Source organism: Exophiala spinifera (genome assembly GCF_000836115.1).
Source record: "Exophiala spinifera strain CBS 89968 unplaced genomic scaffold supercont1.5, whole genome shotgun sequence".
Classification (NCBI taxonomy): Eukaryota; Fungi; Ascomycota; class Eurotiomycetes; order Chaetothyriales; family Herpotrichiellaceae; genus Exophiala; species Exophiala spinifera.
The window spans coordinates 284163-301530 of record NW_015622517.1 but is presented as its reverse complement, the minus strand read 5'-3'; the positions used below and the strand labels follow the sequence as shown (position 1 = coordinate 301530).

Here is a 17368-nt window from a genome sequence, read left to right as displayed (position 1 = left end):
GCCTCGAACTTGCCAGCAGGTTTCCTCAGATCTATTGTATTTGAGTGAGACTGTATCTGGACCAACAGATCCATCATCCCTTCACATACTCCGCCATGGACTCTCGCAGCTCTGTAGCCCAGAACAGGGCCGCCCTGGAGGAATTCGTCCGACAGCCAGTCCGCTCCTACATGATCCAACATCTGGCAAAGCAAGCCTCACAAGTCATTAGATGCGACTCAGAGCCTTCGCCGGCAGACACCCTACCCACGCCACCATCCACCCCTCCGTCCCATGCATCTTCAGAAGTTGCACAGCCACCTCTCCCGACCTTGGAACAATTCATCAGCTCGCTAGTCCAGAAGTCGTCCGTACAGGTGTCGACGCTCATGACCTCCCTTGTGTTTCTGGCTCGTCTGCGGTCACGACTACCACCCGTGGCCAAGGGCATGAGATGCACTGTGCACCGCATCTTCCTCGCGTCTTTGATCCTCGCCGCCAAGAACCTGAATGACTCCAGCCCCAAGAACAAGCACTGGGCAAGATATACTTCGGTCAAGGGATTTGAAGGATTCGGCTTTGGGCTTGCGGAGGTTAACCTGATGGAGCGACAGATGCTGTATCTCCTTGACTTCGATTGCAGAGTGACTGAGCAAGATCTCTTTGACCATTTCGAACCTTTCCTTGCCCCCATCCGCTTTCAGATGGAACTACAGGCAGAAGAAGCGGAACTCATCAGCAGCCACCGACAATGGCACTCTCACCAGGCCTCGTACGACTCCAATATCTCCTTGCCACCTCCGCCGCGCAAGGAGCACATTCTCCCGAGTGTGGCCACACCGCCACCGAGAGCAGCTGGTGTGTACGATTCGCCTGCTGCCTATACCACCGACGACGATTCTTCCAGCAGGTATTCTCGACATCGAGCAAACAACAGTTCAGTCTCGCTACCTGCTCCTAGCCACAGACGGTGGCCTTCACCTTTCCGCCATCATGGTCAAGGTCATGGTCGTTCTGTATCGCCTCCTTCAATCAGAGACCTTCCACCGCTTGTACCCTCAAGCCGACCTGGTACCATGCACAGCCATTCCAGCTCGCGCTCCTCATCCATGGCGCCATCATTACGATCACGGTCATCATCAATCGCACCTACCACTCGGGGCACTCCATACACTTCATCCCACCTTGACGACAGCGTTGTCGTGGTTGACCTGACAGAAAGCCCCGATGCTTCTTATCACAGCGCGTACGCTTCTGCCTTGGCAGGCTCAAGACCCAGCCTCAAAGGTCATCAGATCAGTTTCTCAACCGACAGTCAACAACCTTCGAAAAAGGTCAAGGCTGATTCTGGCATGGGAGGTGTTATTGGCAGGATGTTCAACTCGGCCAATTATCGGCTCGGCAGAACCCCTGTCCAAGTGGCTTGAACGCGACGATACGTACCGACTACGGAGCACAGATGATCGAATAAACACCCAGGAGCTTGACGAGTATCCGAGCTGACGACACTGACCACCCTCACTACCACGAGAGGCCTTTTCCTTACAAATTATCTATCACACATTCATTGCCGACCAGACTCTTTTCTTTTCCGCAAGTAATTGTACACCTATGCATGGCGCCGGCGTTACATGTTTGTTGCTGATTGGGGAGCACCCATTCACACAAACACCAAGGTCTGTGGGCAACCCTTTTACCCTTGGAAAGGAAGCGTTTTTTTCTTCCGACAGACTTTCTTTTTTCACCATGTACAAGTAAAGATATTCAAGAATGAAGGCGCGCTTTTGCCAAATTCTCAAGGAAATGCCCGACCTATCTCGGAGTTTCAGTGGGTTTTTTCTTTTGGACTGGTTTCAAAGAAGAGATAACGAGACGACAAGATGCGAAAATATGGGGTTATTTGGGAACATGCTTATGCTTTGATCAATCCGTCCTTGGGGATGTTGATGTCACTCTTGGATTAGCCGAAGGAGAGGAGAAGAGTGAGGCGGGTTGGAGCTTGAACGATGCTACGATCATGAAAGAATTGATCCATTACCCACCCACTCACTGGTGGATGACATAGCATTATGAGTCCAGATACGTGATTCCAGATTGGTTAGTTGTTGACGATGGAATCAAGAGCTCGACGAGGCAAACTTTGTCGCTCTGAAATGAAATTCTTAAAAAACAGAACAAAAAGCAAACGACCCTTGCGCAGAGTGTTTGTTGTACTTCTGCTCCGTACCTGTACTTTGTTATTGGTCTTGACTTGAGGGGTTTGAACGTGCCCAACCCTCCTTTTGAGGTGTGCAAATCCCGTATCTCGTCCCATATATCTCCCCCCATGTACTCCCATTTTCATCTCTCATCTCACACCTCAAACCAGATAAAGGGAGGTAGCTACCTGGATAGTTGGCTGGACAGGTAGGCAGGCAGGTAGGTAGGGTAGATTGGCGCTTCAGAACATGGTTCCTATTCCTGTTCCCGTTCAAGAATCATGTGCATGTTTGCGTTTTGTGTTCACGTTCAAGGTCAAGTTGTCCTCAACAGAGTGAGAGGATCGTGTACTTTTTTATCTTGTACTTTGTACCTGGCATGGTGGATCTAAGTTTCGTTCGAATGCTCCGTAGCAGTGGTTGGTACTACTGTACCTGATGACCCAATGGGCCGAGGGTGTGACTTGAGATGTTGTCTTTTTCTAGGGTACCAGGAGAATGGATTTGGTGGTTTCGGTTCTTGGACAGAACACAAAAAGAAGACCAAGGGAGGGGTATATTCAAGGAGACATTGGTCGGGAAAAAGATCGATTGGCGCCGGTGACCCAGCTACCTACATAGGTAGCTGGCTGGCTGGGCGACTGACTGAGGCGACTGAGTGAGTGACTGAGCTGGCTGATCTGTCCGGCGAGCTCTCAGGAGCGTAATTTTCTCTCGCCCTCTCGCCCCCTGTGCCCTCTTGCTGTCGCTCCAGTGCGCTGGACATGGTTGGGAGGTTTTTGGACCTTTTGGCTGACCTGGTTGACTGGGTGACTGGTTGACTGAGTGGGCAAAACCAAGTGAATAGATGCGTCTCGCGGGGTGGGTGTCTGGTCTTATGTGGTATTGCACCGCCCAGAGACAGCCGGAGATGGCTCAGGATGGGATCCGTCTCGTCGTTGCTGTACATGTCAAACACGACTCGCTCTCATTCTTGCTCTCACGCTCTCTCACAGCGGTTTGTGAACCAAGTCTGGGTTAAATTGGAAGACCCGTAGTGCGACTTTACTTCTCCTCTCTCTCTTTCTCCCTCTCCGGTTCAATCGCTCTTCCTCCCATCAGCCACTGCCACCACCAGACCATCCACCTCTTCTTCATGCTCACTCAAATTTATCCTCTTGCCTACGCCGAGCCCGAGTATGCTCGTCAGAACCCGTCCAACTACCCATCCCAACACGGCCCCCCAGAGTACGGTACACGGCCATTTCTGCCATTCCCGATCCCAGTCCAAGGCCATCGGCACGGCACCGACCCATCCACCGACCAGGGCACCCACCGTCCCCGCCCAGACTCCGGCCTCGTCAAAAGGTAGCCAAGCTGCCGCAACTTCGCGCCACGCAGTACTCGAGACGCCGTGCGTGTAGAAGATGGGTAGGAACCCGAGAACCGACACGTGTAGAGCAAGGACGGCAGTATGCGGGAGGAGAGATATCGGGTACAGAGGTGCGCCGAGGACGAGGGCCATGACCGTCAGAGGGAGAGGGGGGAGTGTGAGCGTTAATATCATGGACAATAGAGCTGACTAGAAAGAGATGCACGCGGAATGAGTCAGTAACCCGTGATTCATACCGGGACATATATACATCAACACAGTCACTCTGTGTTTGGGTATCGTGTGTGCGGGCCGAGTGGGAAAGGAGGACGAGGACGAGGAGTTGTTTGTGTACTGTACTTTTACTTACCATGATTCTCGACGCCAGATTTCCATTTGCACCACCACCATCTCCTCCAAATGCACTGCTCGACTTACTCGTGCTCTTACCACCGTGACCACCTTTCCTCCTCATGCTCCCTCCCGGCGCCGAAGAGGAGGAACCCTTTGATGTCCTCGCTGTCGTGCTTGTTGCAGCAGCTCCAGAAGCTGCAGTTCCCTCTATTATCTTCCCATCCAGCGTGCCACTGACCCACGATCCTGCACCGGGCAAACACACGGCGCAATACACGGCCTGCGCAAGTCCGACGACCACCAAGTCCGTGATCATGGTCGGGAGAGGGTCCGCCACGAACGCAGACGCGCGGACGTAGTAGTACGCCGGCACGACGAGCGTGTGCGCGACGCCACATCGTTTCGCCAGCGTCGATGATGGCAGCACGGGGATCGGGAGTGTGGTCGGTTTGAGGAGGCGCGCCGCATTCGTCGTCGTCACCGTTGCCTTGGACGAAGGCGTCCTCAGAGGGTCATGGACCTGCGTGAGAGAAGAGGAAGAGGAAGACATGCCGGGCTTTTTGTGAGTTGGGAGCAACACCATCACCACCACCACGACTACCGGACACACCCAGGCCTGTTCAAAGGGTTCTCTTCCACGCGCGTCCTGTGACGTGATGACGAGAAAGGAAAAGAAGAAAGAACTGATAAAGGTTAAAAGTATGTATGTCTCGAGGGATCTGTGCTATGCTATGCCATGACACCATACAAACGAACAAAGTGCAATCGGGTATGAATGAATACTCGCGTAGAGAATTTCAGTTAACCAGCAAGTTGTAGATGCGGAGTGCCGGTCACCTCAGGAGCAGCCAAACTTTGAAACTTTTGGAGGTCAAGAAAATGACGGTACGCCGGATCGGAGAAATGTTGCCCGAGGCTCCGTGGTCCTCCTGGTTCCTTTATGAGTGAGGTACCGTATTCCCCTGGACAAACTCGCCTCTGAGGCCGCTGGCCAACGTCTTGATCGTAGGTATTCCGTACAGAGGGACTCAGATTGTACTTCAGGGTATTTGTCCCTCATGGAGCTTTTCACCATTCCGAGTTTGAGATATGTGAACTTGTCAGGACTCAGTTGCAAGTCTCGGTGCACATCCAACTCAGTACTTGTTGACTCGTCTCTACATGTGTAATATGAGCAAGCACAACGGAGCTCCAGCCAACAAAATACACGTACAGTGGCTTGATAGATTCATCATTGACTACTTGAACAGCACCGAACAAAACGACTGCCAGCTACTTCTGGACTTTGGCCACAAACCTATACAAATCCCCTACTATACAAGATATCCAACTATAAAACGCTCACTCAGACTGGCAGACAAAACATACTTCTCTGCGGCCCCCAGGGTTGCAAGCAACGCCTTGCCTGTCTTTCTCTCCCTTACGATATATCATAGTCCTACTAGGATTGAATCTCCCTCGCTCATTAAAAATTCCAGCGCTCAATCCATCCGCAACAGTCTGCCCAGGCCATCGAATGTGTGCAATAGTCAAAAAAGGATGCAATATCAGAACATGCTAAAATTGTAATGTGCAAGAAGTGTTGCTCGTGCTCGTGCTCGTGCTCATGGTCATATTACCGGCAGTCGTACATCATCTCGAGAAATCTCAAAAGTCTTTCTAGAATTCTCTAAGGGCGTTTCGTAAACTTCCTCGAACCCTTCTTCTTCTTCTTGATCGTTCTCCGATTCCTGATCAGTTCCGCTGAAGCGCGAAATCTCCGGGGGAGGGTAGTTTAGTTGGAATCCTGGAGATCGGTGTAGTGCTCGTGGCGTCGCAGGTGGGTGGTGAGATGACTCGGGACTAGGCGTCGGGTACGGCGCTTCTCTAATAGAGGCGTATACTGGAGCCTTGAGGCTTTCAACCTCTTTCTGAAGCTCCATTACTTGCTCTTCTAACCTCAGTCGCGCGGCTTTTTCATCCTTGACCATCTCCAAGAGGGCTGCAAACTTGTCCAAGGGTATATGGATCGAAGTCGGCGAGTCTGGTGGGGGTGGTGTCTTGGACTTGGAATTATATGGCGTGATGGTTGCAGTTGTAGCCTTGCTGCTTCGCTGAGGGCGGAACAGATCTTCTCTTTCTGGTGACAAGGGAGGTGAATCGCCTGGCGACGAGAGAAAGCTCATATTGTTCACAGTGTTTGGAGAAGAAGAAGCTGGATAGCTACTGTCTTGCGATGAAGACGAAGCTAAAGTTGTGTCCGCGCGATCAGCGGGGAAGACATTGTCAATTTGTCCTTCGGCGAAGTGCCGCGAGTCTCTCACGGGATTGGAGAGCTTCGTCCCTTGCAGTTTAGCGATGGCATACTCAAAGTCAATGAGCTTGATCTCCAATGTATTTATTCTTTGCGACAGGCTAGTGTTGTCGACGGTGGAAAGATCCAACCCAAAATCGAACGCTTGCATCGGATTGGCCGCACTCGAGGAGCCTCGTTCAGATTCTTCTGTCGAACTCACAGGGCCGGTGACATGCACAGGGTCGACAGCAATCGACTGCCCGCTGTACACGGGAACAGGATTCTCAATCGCACTGTTTCGCCAATATGCAATTTCACTGGCGCGGTCGCGGGTAGGTGAACGCTCCATACCACTTGACCGCAAGGCCTCATTGAGCTGGTCAGCACTCCTAGATCGACGCTTCAACTGACCATCAGAGACACAATCCTCTTTGGCACGTTTGGTCTCAGTCGATAGAGCAGCCAATGAATCCAGGTCCTTTTCACTGAACACCAAACTAGGTAACGTGTTTCGACGCCGGCGCCGAGGTGGTGACGGAAGATTTTCCGCGAAATTCGAATGAATCGAGTGTGAAGTCAGTGCCTGAGGTGGTATTGCGTGTCCGCGAGGTTGTGGAGGCTCTGGTTGTGTGGGTTGATGCTGTTCATTGACGGGTAGGAGTTGGCCTGGGTCACTGTAATGGTAATTGTTGGCTTGGGCAGGAGCAGACTGATGTTTCCTTCCTTTAAACATACGCATGAGAGCTGCACGCAACCCTCGTGGCTTCTTTTGGCTCATGGACGACTTGGAAGGCACTGAAGACATGGAACTTGGGATGAGCGACGGACCGGCGGAATTCCGCAAGGTCATATTGACCGGTACCTCGCTCACATGGCGATTATGGTACTCTCGCGGCGGAGGGCTTTGGTGTGGCCAGGTAGTGTCGTTGGGCCGGTAAGCAGAAGCAAAGCCAGGGGAGGGAACTGAAGCAGAAGAAGTGAACATGTCCCTTGATTCGCTGAAGGGTATTGGGTCCGAGATTTTCAAATCTCCCCGCCGTATGGCCGCTCCTGTGCTCGTCGAAGCCAGCGAAGCTCGGGGGCGATGATTCGGTGACGGCATGTTGGGTAGAGCCAGCAAACGGTTTCACATCCTCCAGGACCGCATCACCTTGGTACCAATTCTGCGCTATGATGCAGCGTCATATTGCGCCTCTGTCTGTGAAATCAAATGCTCTTGCGAGAATCAGAGCATTTGCGACGCACTCAAGAGCTTCTGGAATGTCGGTATGGACCATCTGCTGGGGGCGGAACCCACAGTCGGCGGCAGTGAGCCTGTCAGATCGGCTGTCAGTAGGAACCGTCCTTGTTGCTGACGTTCTGCGGAAGATTCTGGCGGCCACAGTAGAAAATCTAGATTAGGATTATCAGGACAACACACAGCTGTCCAACAGAGACTGGCGGAACAACACGTAAAGCGACTAGGTTCTTGTTTGAAGATGCCAACTCGACGACCAATAACGAGAGGATGAAGGAGTGTAAGAGAAGCGGGCGGAGGCTCGTCAAGCCGACGACGATGGGGACCCAGGCTGACTGAGGTCGACAGAAGGATGGTCGAAAGATTCACAAACCAGACGCGACGCTGCGAGCGGACTCTTCACGTTAAAAGACGAGCGGCGAGAGGGTAGGAACGTGGTCGGTCAGGTAGGCGTCGTGGCCATCATCTCCTCGAGGGCAGAGCGGTGCGGTATCATCAACAACCGATCCCTGTCACGACATCAGAAGATCTCAGAGCTTCATCGCTTCGACCCGCAGGTGCAGCTCCAGAAGGGGACGTGACAGGCCGACAGCAGTGAGAGTAACAAAACCCGGCCGGCCAAGTCCCACTATCAAGAGCATGGATGTTTCAGCGACATGGACGGGAGAATCAGCCTGAGATGGGCAGGATTCAGAACTCAGGAGGAGTGTGAAGCAGGAAGCGAGCCAGGAGGAGCAACGAAGATGGCATGGTGGGCGTCGAGGCTGCACGCGGCGGGCGAATCGCAGCGAGAGACGAGACAAGCAGCCAGCGTCGAGCCCCAGTTGGGTTTAGCAGGCGCCTTAGGGCATCTAGGGTTCGAAATAGGCTGCGCCGCGACTCTTGCACCCTTGTTAGGGATCTTCCATGCCCTGAGAACAACGAAGCCACCTGCTCCGTACAGGCCACAGTAGGTAGACAATCATCCCCGGTTAACGCGACCCTCGTAACCGACCATCGCAGGATTTCGGTCAGGCCCTCAGCACGCCTGCTCTAACTAGCCTCGAACTCCCAAGTCATCAGACTCATCGCCAAAGATACTGTCAAGACTAGTTAGTGGACTCGTACTCGCAATAGTCGTACCCTACCTACCTAAGGTTGTGGCTGTCGCTTCGCCTGGGGAGCCAACCATCGTCCTCTTCCTGCGCTCTCCTGCCAGCGGCCTCCATCTTCCTCCACCCCGGATGCTGGCTGGTGCCATCCGATCTTGTTTCACGCTCTCGTGTCACTGGTGGCCATGCTTCCTGTACAATAGGTGCGGGTTAACTAGAAGCACCGTATCGTCTCACCAACACCACCCTCCGCAGCGGCTGTTCCTACTATTGCAGACTAGGCCGTCATCGACACGCGAGACGGTGAGACGGGTCCGCCCTGCCCTTTCTACCACGACTCGAGAGAATCATACGGTACTTCGGTACAGTAGAATGCAGGAGAAACAGTGGAGGGCGGGTTAGAAAGCAACCTCTTCCGCCCACGGCTGGAGAAATTCTGTTGCTCGCCATTGGAGTGTCTGGGCTGCCCCTGCGCCATGCAGCGCTGCGAGTCATGCCCTAGTGCTGGTGCTTCCATCCACCTCGCGTCGCTGTTTCGGAGCAACACAGATAATCTTGGAATTCAGTTGTGGACAAAGATATGCTGAGCACACTGAAATCACCCGGTGGAACAATGACGGATATGCCGTGTCAATCTTGTCAGTTTTTCTCCGCAACCTGGCCGTTGAAGCTGACAGACCAGGCATATCGAGGATGCGTTCGCAAAGTCCCCATCAGGCCGGTCGAGCTGGACCACCAGTTAGAGGACTAGTGGGCTGGCCCTGTGAATCGGTCCATTGTCTCCTCGCCATGCTCTTGTTTAGGGCCTCTCATGGTCGACCAGTAGCAAGTCTCCCTACGCCTTTTGCTCAAGTATGCTCAAGTTTCTTCGTGCCGTGTTTAGGGTTTGCCATTTCTCAGGACGCCATTTTCTATTCGTGATTGGCCCAATGCCACTGCCAACTTCAGTTCGTAAGACATGAACACCCTGTGTGGGTGCTCAAATGATCATCGGCGACTGCTACTGTATCATGTTCCCGAATGCTTCCACCATCGGGGACTTTGCGCTTTTCAGCTGTCATTCCCGGGTATGCCGAATCTCTCAGTCTCGAACTCGCCCCGAAAGCAGGAAGGAAGTTTCGACGCTCAGCATTCTCCATTTTCGCTGGTTTCGGCCCCAGCAGGATTGCTCGCTACGAAGGTCGGGCTGGAATTGCAATCAGAGGGCGCCTGATCTGAGAGTGTAACTACGAGACTGGTCACATCAGTTCATTGCAGGACTTGCGAAGTTGTTGTAACTCATTGGCCGAAACCGACAATCTTAGGAAGACGAATCGCAATTGTTTCCATCAATGTTACCCCGTTCTGTAGGACTCATCGCAAGGTCACTTACCGGCTGATACAGGTTCAGCCTTGCTTTGGGCAGCAATCGTCCAATGGCGATGACACGATCGCTTCATTCGCTCCGAAGCGTCCACGTCAGATTGCGCCATGTACTTCCGAAAACATTCTTAGCCCTAGGATCTGTGTCGCCCTGTAGGTGTGATTCTCCAGCCTATAGCGGGCCCTTGATGTCGAATTTGCGACGCTCTATAGCTATTTGCTGATTTTGAGGGTGTATCCAAGTATCGAATCAAGGTTGATTATCTGGCATGCAGTTGTCTCGTTTATGCTCAACTGGACCCTAGGTCGTCCAGGCTAGGATACCTCAAGTCGGCATGGTCTTCGAGGAATTTCATCCATCGCTTGAGGAATGAGCTGCCCCTAGAAACTGTTTCTGAGTCGCCGATTACACACAAATGGCGTTTCGGTCGAGTCATCGCAACTGACATTATAGTCAGAACTGGAGGCACCAGGTATGCAATTGAACTGCAGATGCATATGTGCAGATCGTTCAACGAGAAAGGGACTGTGCAGGTGCAATAAGAGCCAATACCGAGGAAATTACTTACCGTTTAATCTCCTCTTTTCTCCAAGAAAGCCAACTTCCTTCTCAGCATTGCTTCTGACCAGGGAAACAATGACGGCCTCTTTTTCTCGTCCTTGGAATCCATCCACGCTGCCAAGCTCGATATTCGGGTACTTCTCTTTCAACATGGAGCTAAGTACGGCCAGTTGGGCGTTGTACGGTGTAACCACTGCAATATCTTCGTCTTTCACACCTGCCTCAACCAACCTCTGTACATGCATCGCAACGATTGCAGCTTCCATCTCGTTACATTTGCTGTCTCCCAGCAGGACTGAGATCTTAACTTGGCCGCCTTGGTCCTCCTCTGTCTTTTCGGGAAAATCTCCTCCCTGGGTATCAATAAAGACAAGAGGTTCCACGGTGTCTTCTGTCTCTTCCACCTCATATGGCAAGCTCTTCAACAGCCGGCTCTTGACGGCTTCTGCTGCCACAAGCTTCGAGTCATATAGCTCGTCACTAGGGAAACGCATGATTGTCTCATGCATTCGATACTGAGTGTTGAGCAGCCGTTTGATGCCGGGACCATGCATAGACAATAGGCGGTCGAACATAGTGCGCTCCAAAGACCACCCTTTGGCTGCCTTGACTTCATCGTCTCTGATTGATAGTTTGCGAAGTTCTTCTTCGAGACTTTTCATCTTTTCTTTCTTTTGGTCCTTGTTTTCTTTGTTGTCCGCGCTTTTGACAGTCGGTGGTAGTTGCAGATGGTCGCCTGCAAGGATGAGTTTCTTGACCTCTCCAGATCCAAGGACGAGTGGTATCCAGCATTGTGGCTCCAGTGCCTGGCTGGCTTCATCGATAATGACAACATCGAAATTTTGATTACGTACTTGGTAGCCTCCTGCGCCGTGCAGCGTTGAGAGGACAACTTTACTGCTCCGCACAAGCCCATCGATACACTTTCCCTCGCGTTCACGGTACTCTTTTCTCAAGTCTTTGAGGTCCGCATATATTGCACGACGTTCCCGACCACTCTTTGCCTTCCTTATTGACGATTGCTTGTCATCCATCTCCTTCCGTACGTCGTTGACAATGCCACCCGCCTCGCTTGTACGGGTCAAGACTTCAAGGGAATGATTCAGGACACTGGGTAAGAGACGGGCTGGATGTCCCAATCGCACTATGGGTGTGCTCGGGGACGTGATAGCCAGACGTTCGACAATGTTGTCAACACTGATATTGCTCGGACCGCATACTAGGACACGCTGGCCTTGTTTCAAGAGTTGCAGTATCAGTTCAATCAATGTATACGTCTTCCCAGTACCAGGTGGCCCGTGAATGAGAGCTACATCGGGAGACGATAGGGCAAACCTAATGGCGTCTTTCTGAGAAGGGTTGAGGTTTGCGTCGAAGAACTCCAAGCCCTTGGTCTTATCCATATCAACAGACCCGGGTGACGATAACCCTAGTAGGACTCGTTGAAGGCTACTGTATGCGGGCATCTTAAGTAATTTGGAAAGAGTCTGATTCATTCTGCGGAGATATTGTCAGAACTCAATTCAACAATGTCAATAGACGAACATACCTTCTGTACGTCACATCGTTGGCAAGTTTGACCCTAGCAGGAATTTGTTAGTTTGGCAATGTCGACTTCGTCCACCGCAGACCATTAATCCGACTTACAACCACAATTTTCCATCGGGAATATTCTCAACACTGTCGCTATTTGAGCCTTCTTTGCCCATTGCGACCCACACGGCTCTCTCACCTACGCGAGTGACGACGCCCTCCACGCCCTTGCTTTTCAAATCACTGACCTCTTTCTTTTTTGCGGAGCCTTTGGGCATTTCCCCCAGCGAGACTATATCACCGGTCCGGATACCATGTTCAGGAAGCTCACCCTTGGAATCCTTACTGACCACCGCCGAATCCAAACCGAGCTCAACCACCGAACGGCCACCAAGCCCCGTTTTCAGTGACTGGATAGACAGGTTGAGGATCGCAAGGCCAGCTCGGGCGAGTGTGCTTGGAGGCGTGGAGGAGAGTAACAGGTTTGTCTCGGCGACTTCAGACTCTTGCTCGAGGGCAACCAGTGCCAGGAGTGAGTTAAAGAATGCGGCCGGGGAGAGCATTTTTGACGCCATGATGCCAATTAGATCTGGATTGAGGGGAACTCGTGAATGCTGGAATTCGCTCTCTCACTGGACAGGCGCAGCTAGTTGCTCCTGAAATTGTCGCCCACCTTTCCCGGTCGCCAGCTGGTGGCTAGCGATCGCTGATGGTTGAAGATCATATGGGATAACTTTTCTTTGTCGCGCTGGAAACGATCGCGGTGAGTCAACGAATGGCACAGCCTCCGTTATGCGCTCTCAGACAAATCGTTAATCGCATAGATGCTGTGCTTAAATGTTACTTGGGAAAGTGCGTGTATCAAATCCTGAAGGATGAGGTACACCCATGATGCAACGCACAGACAAATGACATTCTTTACTCTGTCCCTAGTTACATAATCCAAGCATCAGCTGCGGAACAATAATTCCCCGGCGCCGGAGAGAGCGCTCTGGCCCTTTGCGCTCCAATGACGTAAAAACTAATGTGTTGTTGGCATTTGGTCAACTTATGTGGCCTCAGTACCAAAGGAATCCCCGATTGTACTGGACAAGAGACATGGCTTTTTCGATGGACGAAAAAGGGCTGCAGTACTCCATCTACAAGGAGTGTCTACCGGAAAGAGCTGAAGACTGAGGAAAACGGAGACAGACGGCATCTGCGTTGTGACAGCCTGCATGGACAGTTCTCAAAGACCTGGTGGTTTTTGGTGACGGCAGCGCCACCAACCTGATCACCCTCACCAACGGCTGTCCTTAAGCGATGGTGGTCTGCCCTTCAAGGATAGAGCGGGTGATGTTGCCAATTCGCCCAATAACTCGTTGTGTACTCCAGCATTTCGGGATCGGGATAGACGAGGGTGCCGACGACCGTGCTGTCCCGGACATGTTGTGGCAAACCATCACAGACAATCCAGAATACTGACTAGGACTTTATTCGGAGCGCACTTTATTCGGCGCAGTGTCGATGTACATTTGTCTTTGTACGGAATCTCAATCCGATACGGACCGGTAAAAGCAGCGAGACGGTTGGCCATGGCGCTTTCAAACGAAAATTGCCATCGCCGGACTTTCTGTCCGAAATCATTGTTGTTGGATTGTCGCAACCAATAACGACATCGCCATGAATCTGTTTGCGACACTTATCGAAGGAGCACGACCTTCACTTGATTGAGGCCTGTTCCCCAGAGTTGGCAAGCATGTCTGCGGTTAGTCCTTCGGCGAAGTAACTAGTCACATGAGTGGAACCTTTCACCACGTTTGGAAGCAAGGACGAGCTTCTCTGTGCTTTGTCGTGTTTGGGAAGACCAGTCTCAGAACATTGAAAAGGTGTGTATCAATTGGCAAGCACGAAAAGCGTGGCCGGTGATTGAGCTGAGAACTTGTACGCTTGGGTTCTCTCTTTGCTCAATTTGGTTGAAGCGACACTTCGCTAGACGAGACTCATCGCCAGATCTGGATGCCTTCGGCACTATTCGGGGTGCAAAAGCACACAGCACTTTCCATTCAAGACTACCCGAGGCGCTTTGGCTGGAAAAACATATTCTTTGAGACTTGTGGAGTCTTAAGCTCCACGTGCACTTTGCCCTTCAACACTTTCCAAACTCGTTACTTTTGACGCCCAGAGCCTGAGCAGGTGGTATCACCTCTCAATGCTGGACAGGACACTGGGAGGCGCCTCTTGTGACAGTGGCCTGAGACTTCGGTAACGGTGTCGTTATCCCTTAAGCCGTGGAGTCATCGTGGGGGCCTCTAACATCACCGCTTGACATCCTCTACATCTCTGAAATGAGTCCGCAGGTCATTGGAATATTATGGTGCTCAACCAGCCCAAGGTCTCACGGAAACTTGAATGCAGCTTGCCTACAGTTTCCTGTCGATGTATCCAAACGAAGCCCTGGTCCTAGACAAGCCGAAGAGTCTTCCTAAACCCGCTCAGCCATTTACTCGGTAGCAGTCTAGGGTTTTGGAGAGTGATCGGAGTACGAACGGCGCGGGAGATCGGCAGTTTCTCGAACTCCTGACATGCTTCGACTCGGTCTGGATGGGATGAGCAGAGCAAAACTGAATTCATACCAGTTCGCAAACCTATACGCGACGGTCTGTGCAACTGTGGGTTTCTTGTCGTAATTGGTGTCAGAGTTCCACGCCACGCGGATGACAGCCGTTTTCGGTCCGTGCGACAGCATGGTATGTGCACACGCCGATAGTACTACAGAAGAGGTATCGCTTACAACGACTCTATGGGCGGCTAGCTCTCATATACTATCTGGGAGCCTCGTGGAGCACTTGTCGCGAAAAGGGGTACGGGGCCATCAGTATTCCGACATAGGACACCACCAGTGGCCATCTCGTGCTGTCTGACGATACGTCGAACTTGGGCCTCCTCGCATCAAGCAACCACAGCCGCCCCTCACACTCGCGGTCAGACAGCTGCATCCCTCCTTTCGAACCAGCCTTGCCTTGTTCACCCGAACGATGATGGGTCCTGCACACCTTCACTTCTGCTTGTCTGTTCTAGGCTCGAGTTGCCGTTGATCGAGGCTATCAAAGCTTCTTTGTGGTCAAGGCCCTTGCCTCAAGATGATTCTATCGGCGTTGAAGCCCTACCCGATGTACCTATTTTACGAACGAATGTTCTAATGGATTCCAGAGCACCACGTGGGATATTCTGTCGGCTATTGGTCTCGACCTTCGTCAATGAGGATTCCGTGACATCCACTACTCAATAGCACCTGCTCGCTTAGCTTTCTGAGGTTTCAGTTTATTGAATACTCCTTGACCAAGGACCCGAGAAGTCGCTTGGAAAGGCATCGGCCCTCCCGGGAAACGATCCAGGCCCTCGAGGATGGCCAATAATGCGCATGATAGTTTGTGAACATCGGAATTCCTCCTCAACGATCGCAAGAGCAGATTCATCTCCTCGTGAGGTGCAAAGGTAGAGTTATGAAAGTGTATAAAGATGGCTTGGAATCCATGCCCTCTCCGGGATACTCACCACTTAACTCCTTCCTATACCTCTGACTTTGAGTGCCACATCTTGCATGATCATTTGTCTTATCAAAGCCTAGTTGCCATTACTGCATCTTCTCCCACCCAGCTAACATCATGACCATCTCATACAAGACCGGCAAAGTCGCCATCGTTGGCGTGGGCTACGTTGGAGAGTCCCTCCTTCGCGAGTTCAGCTCTGTCCATCCGACCATAGGCTTCGACATCTCCGAGTCTCGCATGAAGTACCTGCGCTCACAGTATGGTGAGGACAAGAACATCACCCTCACCTCGGACGAGTCGATGCTTGAGAAGGCTGAACACTTCCTCATCTCGGTGCCGACGCTCATGAAGCCCGATCACTCGGTCGACATGTCTTTCATCAAGTCGGCATTGTCGACCGTCTTTCGTCATGCAAAGACTGGAAGCACGATTGTCATTGAAAGCACCGTCTCCGTTGGCACCACTCGCCAACTCTTCTCCTCTGTCCAACATCTCTTCAACTGCGGCATGTCTCCAGAGCGTGTCGATCCGGGACGCACGTTCCCAGCACCCCACGACATTCCCAAGGTGATCTCGGGGCTCACACCAAAGGCACTCGACATCATCACGACACTCTACTCTTCTGTCTATAACCATGTGGTGCCCGTGTCAACGCCCGAGGTTGCAGAGATGACAAAATTGTTTGAGAACTGCTACCGCATGATCAACATTGCCTACGTCAACGAAGTCAGCGACGCATGCCGGACGTTGGGTCTCAACCCCAACGAGGTCATTGACGCTGCTGCCACCAAACCATATGGCTTCCAGGTCTTCCGTCCCGGTATAGGCGTCGGTGGTCACTGCATCCCCGTCAATCCTTCCTATCTGCTCCAGTCATGCCCCGACTTACCGATCCTGGAACACTCGACCAAACTCATGAGGAATCGGCCGGCCAAACTGGCTCGAGAACTGTACGAGCATTGCTTGTCGACAAAGTTTGCTTTGACAGATCTTCGCCCAAGGGTCCTTGTAATCGGCGTCGGCTTCAAACCAGGACAGTCTGTGCTCTCGCACTCACCTGGTCTTGATTTCGCCACTGAACTCAACAATCTGGGCTGCGATCGTCTTGCTTTCTACGACCCTCTTGTGTCTGGCGAGGCCGTTCCATGGATGGAGAAGCTCGAGGATGACGCATTCACCCCGACGGATCTCGTGTCCGAGTTTGATGTCATTGCCATCTGCACAAGGCAACATGGTGTCGACTTTCAACTATTGGACAATCTGCCAGAGAACATGGTCTGGTCTTATGACTAGAATCGATGGACTCTGGACCGTTACCGTCGCATGATTGAATGACTCGAGTGTGTGGAAATCCTGGAAAGGCGTTTTTGGTTGATTGGATACTTGATGGGATTATGATACCAGTTCTTTTGTTTTGGGGAGCCAAAGGAAAATCTCTTCCTAGATGAAGAGTAATTGTGGACCTATGAAGTAGGGGAAGGTAGTAGATCTTCTTGAACTCATATGAACAAAAGCATTGAAGATAATGATTTTCTCCTTGTTCCTATGGTTTCTTACGAGCTACTCCTACGTCTCTCCTGTGTGCCGTGTCCTCGACTAGCTATCATTGACACCTGACTTGATTGTGTGTGTGTGTTTTTGTGATGTGTGAACACTGAAGATGCGGCCTCGCAGGGGTACATACGTGGGTAGTTTTCTCCGCCATTGCATCTTTTGTAGGAGGATCGAACCAGGAATGAGGTATCATCCCCCCCTTCGCTTCAACTCACCATCTTTTTGTCTGTTATTTTTTGCTCGCTTTCGAGTTCCAACGCTCGATCTGATCGACACAAAGTCCCGAACCATAGATTGGTTCTCCGTACATACAGGATGGCCCCTTTGCACAGTACTCGT

At 51.9% G+C, this 17368-nt stretch overlaps 5 protein-coding genes across 5 annotated transcripts; 2 read left to right on the top strand and 3 right to left on the bottom strand.

The window, feature by feature from the left end:
- Positions 1-95: 95 nt before the first annotated feature.
- PV08_06696 (uncharacterized protein) lies at positions 96-1406 on the top strand (the record flags this gene model as incomplete). The annotated part of the gene is made up of 1 exon (XM_016381029.1): positions 96-1406. One exon carries the CDS (start codon positions 96-98, stop codon positions 1404-1406), a length of 1311 nt encoding a protein of 436 aa, XP_016234131.1.
- Positions 1407-3255: 1849 nt separating this feature from the next.
- PV08_06695 (uncharacterized protein) lies at positions 3256-4432 on the bottom strand (the record flags this gene model as incomplete). Its single annotated transcript, XM_016381028.1, has 2 exons — positions 3256-3738; positions 3899-4432. 2 exons carry the CDS (start codon positions 4430-4432, stop codon positions 3256-3258), a joined length of 1017 nt encoding a protein of 338 aa, XP_016234130.1.
- A 1060-nt stretch (positions 4433-5492) lies between these two features.
- On the bottom strand, positions 5493-7259 carry PV08_06694 (uncharacterized protein; the record flags this gene model as incomplete). Its single annotated transcript, XM_016381027.1, has 1 exon — positions 5493-7259. One exon carries the CDS (start codon positions 7257-7259, stop codon positions 5493-5495), a length of 1767 nt encoding a protein of 588 aa, XP_016234129.1.
- Positions 7260-10137: 2878 nt separating this feature from the next.
- On the bottom strand, positions 10138-12517 carry PV08_06693 (uncharacterized protein; the record flags this gene model as incomplete). Its single annotated transcript, XM_016381026.1, has 4 exons — positions 10138-10289; positions 10417-11906; positions 11959-11991; positions 12057-12517. The coding sequence occupies 4 exons, from the start codon at positions 12515-12517 to the stop codon at positions 10138-10140; spliced, it is 2136 nt and encodes a 711-aa protein (XP_016234128.1).
- A 3072-nt stretch (positions 12518-15589) lies between these two features.
- On the top strand, positions 15590-16768 carry PV08_06692 (uncharacterized protein; the record flags this gene model as incomplete). Its single annotated transcript, XM_016381025.1, has 1 exon — positions 15590-16768. The coding sequence occupies one exon, from the start codon at positions 15590-15592 to the stop codon at positions 16766-16768; it is 1179 nt and encodes a 392-aa protein (XP_016234127.1).
- Positions 16769-17368: the final 600 nt, after the last annotated feature.